We start from the raw sequence: 8,617 nt of genomic DNA, 5'->3' as shown, positions 1-8,617 counted from the left end.
ATACAGCCTTCATAAAGTGTTATGTAATTAGTAATTGCAATCTGATAAATCCTTTCTTGGATTGGGAGGCTAGGAATGTCGGCTCCCCTGAAGAAGTCTTGAATTTCTGGAATACTGCGTCCCATTCGAACGTTTTCATTTCTAACTTCAGGTTACCACAGGTGCGCGAGGAAACTGTTCCTGCTCTTGCTCCACAGATAATCCTTTAAAACTTTTTCCGCCCGTCAATTTTCTTCACTTGCCTGTTTCTTAGTTGCTACAAGCCTTTGGATGCAGCTGCAGGGATGAAAACCAATATGTGTCCAAAGTGATGATAATAACAAACTAGCAAACCCTCCGTCTGAGTCAGAGGGTTGCCATCTCCTTCGATCTTTTGTCGAGCCAAGTCCACCTGTAGGATACCTCTATAAAAAACAGCACTGTCACATGGATGGGAGGCGGGCTGCGCAGCGATTGGAAATCTGGAGATGCGCTAATCTGTGATTGGGACCCGTGGGGAGTGGTCTGCTGAAAACGAGGAGGGCGGGAGTATCGCGCGTCCGTGCCTTTGTGTTTCTGTTCTAATATCTCACATATCAATAATTCAGCGCGCGAGCAGACGGACCCCGCGCTATGTATTCAACTGTGTTTCGACTAGACAAGGGCCTCGTTCAGCTCTCCACGGGTTATTCGATTAGAGAGTGAGACTAGAAGGCGGGGAGCGCGAGCCGAGAAAGCAAAATCACTCGCAAGCACAGGGAACAAGGGAAAAGGAATCTCCAAAAGTGAAAAATAGCAAACGGAAGAAAAAACGTCCCTATCAAAGATAAGATAAGTTACACGGAGAATTATTTCATTTTAAAGAAGAAAAAACGGAGGGGGTGATTTAGAAGAAACGGGATTATATAAAATACAGCAGTGTCCACATTTTCCTTACCCTCCCGAAAGAAATCTCCGAATATCTTTGCGCGGGATATTAGGACCAAGTGCAGATAGAAGTTGCCGTCATGTTGCTGTTTCTCCTGAGTGCGATGTGCCTAGCGGGACTAGCGCGCGCTCAAAACGAAACGGAACCCATCGTGCTCGAGGGGAAATGCCTGGTGGTTTGCGATTCCAACCCAACTTCGGATCCGACCGGAACTGCGCTTGGGATATCTGTGCGATCTGGGAGCGCCAAAGTGGCTTTCTCCGCCGTAAGAAACACCAACCACGAACCCTCGGAGATGAGTAACCGAACAATGGTCATCTACTTTGATCGGGTAACTATCAGAGCGGCGGTAAGGTAGACGTCAGGTGGTCTGGGGGTTTGATCCTGTAAACCCTGACACAGCGGGGAGCGGGCGTGTGAGTGAATGAGGGAGGGAGCGCACAGTGCGCACCCCGTGTGCAGGACGCCCGCTGTTTAACTAGAGATAAAATACGGAAGGCAGAAAATGCGGTGTCCCGATAGTTGCCACTGTGTCCAGGTGACACAGAATGGGACTTGTACGTTTAACTTTTAGTACGTCGGTTAGTTAGCGGATATTCGGTTGTGAATATGTAAGTTTATTTTTTATTAAACAAGAGAAAAAACCTAGTACGGTGGCAAATGACAAAATACCAGCCGCTAACTTCATGCCGTTTGGCGAAATGTCAATCGCCCTAGAATGACGTTCAATTATATTTAATAGCACTGACCGTCCAATTTTTTCTGACATTAAATGTAGCATTTGAACCGGTCAGTTGCCTAGCTGTGATAAATTCCAATTCTGCGTGTCCACGTACTTGTCATGTACAAACATCTTTAACTTAGAAAAGGTTCATTCCCAAAGAAAAATGTAACAAATGCTAGGTCTAACAATACAAATCGGTCACATATGTTTAGAAGTATTGTGTCATTAGTACAGGTGTATTCTGTAAATCATCTGCTTAAAACATATTTCACATCACTCGCTCTAACAATTTCGCCTTTCTGTATCCCCTTCCTTCTATCTCACAGGTACTAGTGAACGTTGGGAAAAATTTCGACGAAGAGAGAAGCAATTTCATCGCTCCGCGCAGAGGGATTTACAGTTTTAATTTCCACGTAGTGAAAGTGTACAATCGTCAAACGATCCAGGTCAGTAAACTGTAATTCGGTTAAACGCAAAAATTAACAGCCCCTTACTTCTTTTGTTAAGATTAAGACTTTTTCGCTTGGCACCGTTCTTAGTTCCTCTCAGTGTCTGGACGACAGCAGGAGTCCCACTGTCCCATTAAAGCTATCCACACCTCTTTCAAAAATGGTTTCGTTTTATGGACTGTTTCCCAGAAGAAGATTCAGAGATTTAAAAAAAACAATACCTTCGTTCTTATGAAAATTGTGGTTGGAGGTTATTGCGAGTCAAGTCATGAATTATGAATGTACGCTGAAAAATAAACCGTGAGTGCGTTTACTGTGGAGAGCCGGGCGCTTTCAGCACCATGGATAGCGACGGAGCGTGTGTCAGATTGTTCCCGACCGGTTCTCCTGCTCTTGCAGCGCGCCTTAACAGGTGAACAGGTGCGAAACCAATCAATGCACTAAGATTTCCTGCCGATATCTATTTATATTTTCAGCAGCCACTATCTGTAACAGACTAAAACAGCCACCGTGGGGCTTTTTCCTTGCGAAGCCTCCTGTGTGGTGGAAATGATTTAATCCTTTGAAGCACAACATTTACAAATGTCTTTGATTAAAAATGTAACCCTCTCGATATAACATTTAACACTGACAATGTTGCTTTTCATGCCACCCCAGTCGTAATTAGAGTGTATCTTTCGCTAATTAAACCGTAGCATAATTATGTTGTATTTTCCCCCGGGGGTTCAGGATTACACTCTGTTATTTAACTCTCTTTGGAGAGGAATTGATTGGAAACAAACAAACAAGGGAAGCTGGCAGGCTAGAAGAAGAAAAAAATAAAAAGTTCATCCACCCAAACTCAAATAAAGACGCAAGCACCCATGCAAGCCCGCGGTTACACCCAAAGAAGGACACTGACTCTCCGTCATGTCCATGGGGGGTGCGGGGGGGTAACATTCACTGCTAAGCTCTGAAAAAGAAGCACACAAAATTTGCCCCGCAACTCATAGGGCAACCACATCTGGCGCGAGAAAATTCATTTTCCGCAGTTGGAGGTACTAAGACTCCGCTGGCCGCTGGGGGAGAGTCTCAGTGAAGAACAGCAAATAGATGGGACAAAGAGAGGGAAAGCAAGAGAGAGAGAGAGATATGCAAAGGATTTTTCTTTGTGGTGAGTCCCCTCCCCCAAATGCTTCATACCTGAATTGTGGGAGGGGAGTGGGTTGGAGTATCAGAGGTGCGTTCTCACCAGTCCTGCCCCTTTCAGATCCCCTTTATTGCCAGGGTGAGGGTTTGCGGGTTTGAGTCCTGGCCGAGACAATGTTGCCATTGTCATTTTCCCCGGAAGGAGGTGGCCGGCTCTAGGATTTCGGTGGCGCTAAGCGAGAATGAATCGGGGGTGAACGGATCGTGGACTGCGGGGGATGGGGGGTTGTCGGCGATCACGGAACAATAGCTTCGCGATAGCCATTCATACCAAACATTGCACAATTAAAATGTCTTTCAAAAAAATAAAAACATTTAAAACCTGAATATTGGAGCCCGAAGACGCTTGCGGTCCTAAACAACCGCACGGCCAGCTCTGCGAGGTTCACGGCATTAAGTCCTAAAAGGCCACCCATTTCAATTTGGTCACATACAGTATCTGCCAAAGCCACATATACAGGAGCAAAGATCCTTCCCTCAGTTTACACTGGCAATGTCATAGGGGGATTGGTTGGGGGGGGGGGGGGGGCGGTGGGGTGCTGGCTGGCACCAGGCGGGCGAGGTTAACAGGCTGCGCCATTTTCTGCATCCCCGCGATGACATTCCGCCATCTTGTGCCGCGCCAGTCACGAGGGCCATTTTGACTGGCCTGGCTGAATACTGAAGCCACAATGCCGCCACGACGCTGAATCTCGCCGTAGATGCTCGCCCCGAACAAACTGCAGACTTTACACTCTCTCACCGAATGGCGTGTTCGCTCAGCGGACATCACAATCCATCCAGAAACCACTACGTTCACAGTTTAGCGTCTGAAATCCTGACTTCGACCACGGTGGATTGAAACATTGTCCTGTGCGTGAGCAAGTAGAATGGAGAACAGGGAAGAGAAACGAGAGTGTAGAGGTTTAATGACCATTTGCGGTTGCATTTTGTACCTTCTAGAAAACACCATGCGTGAAATGCCAGTAAGCTATTTTCCTTCATGTTACAGTGCTTATTTCTGATAGATTCCGTGTCTTCACCAGCTTCTTTGTCTGGGGCTTTAATAGGGGGTGAGATGAGGTGTTGGACAAGAAGTGCGGAACGCAGGTGGCCAGACAATAGGGGTAGCTGCGCGCCAAAGTGCTTATGAATACCCGGAAAATTATTAACAGCCCGGGACATGGCTGCTGGACTGAACTGGGGGCGCGAGGTGGTGGTGGTGGTGTTGGGGGGGTTCTGTGTTCATCCACACAGGTCACAGTGCGGGTCAAAAACCCTACCTGTAGTGGTGAAGCTGGGCGGGTCGCGGCTGGCGTCGTACTGAATCCGCGGTCGCGTGCGAAGGTGGCGGCGCATCACTCCTCAGAGAGCCTTTAGCTCCTGAGAGCGGTTAATTGGCGCATTGGCCGTGGGGTAATGCACAGGCCCACAAGCGTCACCGCTGTCCCAGTAAAAGATTCTCATTGCCCAGCCACCCACCCACCCCCCCCCCCCCAAGGCTCAATATCGGTCATATTCAGTGTGGGGGAGGCGGCTTACTGCAGCATTTTAAATCACCCCCTCCCCCTAGCCCTCCATCCCTGTTCAACATGTGCCACCACTGGAAGAGAGAGAAGGGTGAGGCAGACACTGCCAACTGTCTCCCAGATTGGTGGTGTTGAAGCAGGAGAGGACACACCCAATCTGAAACCACGGTTTATTTCTCCCCTGGTGTAAAAATAGATATAATTTCTCTAAAATAATCACCAGAAGTCTGGGCGGGGGGGGGGGGGGGGGGGGACTCCACATGAAGACACTAAAAGAGTTGCTTCTTTTTTTGGGGTGATGAAGGGGTGGAGAATTGTTGGAAATTACACTCCTCCCTGTGATTCTGCAGCAGGTACTTCTCTGACTCATAAAATCACATATTTATTGGATTTTGGGATATGAGATTTCGCTTCGGAGTTAAACCTTAAAGAGAGAAATAAGCCAAACGAATTTTTGCGGATAAAAGGGAACACAGGGGTGTATCAGAATATATGCTTGTGTATTTTGTGCGTGTTTGTGTGTGTGTGTGTGTGTGTGTGTGTGTGTCTGGTTTTGTGTGTGTGCACAAGTTCACTTTGATCTGCGCAGTATGAGTATCCACACCTTTCTCTGCCTGAAATGGGACTCGTGAGCCTTCTTTATCTTTACTCACGAGGTTATCTTTATCCTCACTTGTCTTGCAGAACAGCACATGCCAGGGCTCAGTCACCACACTGCAGTGCTGGCAAGGGTTCCCCACTGTTCTGTCCCCAAATTAACACAAGACATTTCCTCTCTTTGTTGTGGGACGGCGACGCGGCCCTGTCCCGCTGTGGAGTGGTATCCTCTCCATGGCGATAGACATAAACAGGGAACCCGCTCACCACAGAGGGTTGGGTTTAATAATCCCCCCCCCCTCACCTCTGCACCAGCATCTCATTTCACACACCCTAAACCGAGCTGTGTCCCTCTTATCTTATCTTTGTCTCTCTCTCTCTCTCTGAACTGTTATATATTAAAAATATATATTGGCTAAAAACTACAATATTACTTAATGCCTCTCTCTTTCAAACACATAATAATGTGTGTGTACGTAGAGTATGGGCGCGTGTGTGTTCCTGTGTTCTACATGTTTGTGATTGTGTGTGTTTGCATGTGTGTCTGTGTCTGTTTGTGCATGTGTTTGAGCATGTGTGTGTGTGCGTGTTTTTATGTGTGTGTGTGTGTGTGCGTTTTTGTGTGTGTGTGTGTGTGTGTGTGTTTTTGTGCATGTGTGTGTGTGTGTGTGTGTGTACGTGTGTTTGTGCATATGTGTTTGAGTGTGTGTACGTGTGTTTGTGCATATGTGTTTGAGTGTGTGTGCGTGTGCGCGTACGTGCCTGCGTGCGTGTGTGTGTGTGTATCTCTCTCAGCTCTCCTTGTTTGTTCTGCAGGTGAGCCTGATGCATAATGGCTGGCCGGTCATCTCTGCCTTCGCCGGAGACCAGGATGTGACACGTGAGGCAGCCAGCAACGGAGTTCTGATCGCCATGGAGAAGGGTGACCGGGCCTACCTCAAACTGGAGCGCGGAAACCTCATGGGTGGATGGAAATACTCCACTTTCTCAGGGTTCCTGGTCTTTCCCCTGTAGAGGAAGAGGAGGAGGAGGAAGAGGGACTCAACCTGGTGGCCAGGGAGACTGTGGAGAAGAGAGAGAGTGAAAGAGAGAGAGAGGGAGAGCGAGAGAGAGAGAGAGAGAATGGAGGAGGTGGAATCTCTCTGACACTCATTCACCCTGCTGCCTGATTACAGCTCTGGACAGCCAAAACTTTTCTACCTTCATTTAAATAATAAAGTTAAAAAAAGAGAGAAAGAGAGGCTAAGTCCTTCCCACATAGCTGCGCCGCTGTCTGCCTCCGCTTCCAGGAATGTTTCCGTAGTCTCATTCTCGGCGTCGACAGACGACGCCGCTCGCGCGTCTCCGTCCGCCCGTGCGTTTCGCCCGCTTTCCGTTTTTTCCGACGCGGCGGAGCCCCCCCGCTCTCGCGCTCCCCCGCATCGTTTGTGTCTCCGATGTCATCCACGCTTTCTTCGTTTTTTCTCTCCCTCCTCCTCCTCTCTTCAGAATTCTGGAGAGTCCATTTAAAAAAATTTTTTTTTTATTTTAACATGTCGAAAATCTGCCAGCTGTCCAATGCTCCGCTGTTGTTTTCTTCATTAAATTCTCTGTCATCGCAGTCGGTGGACACTGAAAAAAATAATTACATGGAGGACTCTTGCTGTATACTGGATCTATAAAATCCTAAAGTTTCTTTATGATATACACTATGATTAATCGAATCTGGTTGAATATCTGTAATTCAGTATTTCAATGTTAATACTTAGTGATTGTGTGTGGACTATAAGGCTGCCGTTACCTACCGATGCTACTTGTTTTTGTTCTGGTCGAAATGTGGCTAAAACTGAAATGATGCCAGAAAAAAAATCTATAGAGGAATTTTATTATTAACTGTAAGATATATGTGAATATTTAGAAGAACAAAATCCTCCCTTTTATTTATCAGTCAGTTTATTTAGTTATTTTGATTTGCTTTAATCCAATAAAAACTGAAATGGTACTTTTATTTTTCTTAACCAGATGCTGAGAATCCGGGTCTTTTATTTTAGGGGTGGACAGGTTGAAATAGCTGGAGGGTTGGCCTTCCCTGTTATGAATTCTGGTTGGCCTTCCCTGTTATGAACTCTGGTTGGCTTCAGTCCCTGTAAGCTTGTATGTCCACCTACTGGGGACAAGGTTCTCACCATGAGGGGTGTGTGTGTGTGTGTGTGTGTGTGTGTGTGTATGTGAATTATGTGATTGTGTGTGCGTGTGTGTGTGTGTATTATGTGTCTGTGTGTGTGTATGTGAATTATGTGATTGTGTGTGCGTGTGTGTGTGTTCATTATGTGTCTGTGTGTGTGTGCGTGTCTTCATTGGCACACACACACACAGTGTGGCTGTTGACAAACTTTAGTGTGCAAGTATTTGTGTGTCAGTGTGTCCCCTTCCTGCAGTATATTTGTGAATAGTATTGTCTGTTGTTTGTGTATTATGTTGTGTGCGATTTGCCTTTTTTACTGTGTGAATGTTTATGTTTATAATGTATGTGTGTATGATTTTGTATATGTCTGAAAGTATTTGTGTTTGTATGACTATTTGTGTGTGTGTAATTATAAATGGTATGTGTGTCTTTGTATGTGTGTGCATGTGTGCATGCTGGTGTATGCATGTGTGTCTGTGTGTATGTATGTGTGTGCTGGTGTGTGCGTCTGTGTGTATGTGTTTCTGCATGTGTGCATGCATGCGTGCTGGTGTGTGTGTGTCTGTGTGTGTCTGTGTGTATGTATGTGTGTGCTGGTGTGTGTGTGTGTGTGTGTACGTATGTGTGTGCTGGTGTGTATGTATGTGTGTGCTGGTGTGTGTGTCTGTGTGTGTGTGTGTGCTGGTGTGTGTGTGTGTCTGTGTGTGTGTATGTGTGTGCTGGTGTGTGTGTGTGTGTGTGTGTGCTGGTGTGTATGTATGTGTGTGCTGGTGTGTGTATGTGTGTGTGTGTGTGTATGTGTGTGCTGGTGTGTGTGTGTGTGTGTATGTGTGTGCTGGTGTGTGTGTCTGTGTGTGCTGGTGTGTGTGTGTGTGTATGTGTGTGTGTGTGTGTGTGTGCTGGTGTGTATGTATGTGTGTGCTGGTGTGTGTATGTGTGTGTGTGTATGTGTGTGCTGGTGTGTGTGTGTGTGTGTGTGTGCTGGTGTGTGTGTGTGTGTGTGTGTGTGTGCTGGTGTGTGAGAGAGACAGTGGGAGATGGAGTGACATGCTTGCCTGTGCTCTGTCTGTGACGGTAGCT

General features: G+C 46.8%; 1 protein-coding gene across 1 annotated transcript; it reads left to right on the top strand.

Annotated features, from left to right (window-relative positions):
- Positions 1–467: 467 nt before the first annotated feature.
- cbln1 (cerebellin 1 precursor) lies at positions 468–7,375 on the top strand. The gene is made up of 3 exons (XM_035416953.1): positions 468–1,238; positions 1,958–2,077; positions 6,190–7,375. The coding sequence occupies exons 1-3, from the start codon at positions 987–989 to the stop codon at positions 6,385–6,387; spliced, it is 570 nt and encodes a 189-aa protein (XP_035272844.1). The 5' UTR covers positions 468–986; the 3' UTR covers positions 6,388–7,375.
- The last annotated feature ends 1,242 nt before the right edge of the window (positions 7,376–8,617 follow it).

This window comes from Anguilla anguilla, chromosome 5 (genome assembly GCF_013347855.1).
Source record: "Anguilla anguilla isolate fAngAng1 chromosome 5, fAngAng1.pri, whole genome shotgun sequence".
Taxonomy (NCBI): Eukaryota; Metazoa; Chordata; class Actinopteri; order Anguilliformes; family Anguillidae; genus Anguilla; species Anguilla anguilla.
The sequence above is the reverse complement of the archived record's forward strand: the minus strand, read 5'-3'. Positions and strand labels throughout refer to the sequence as shown.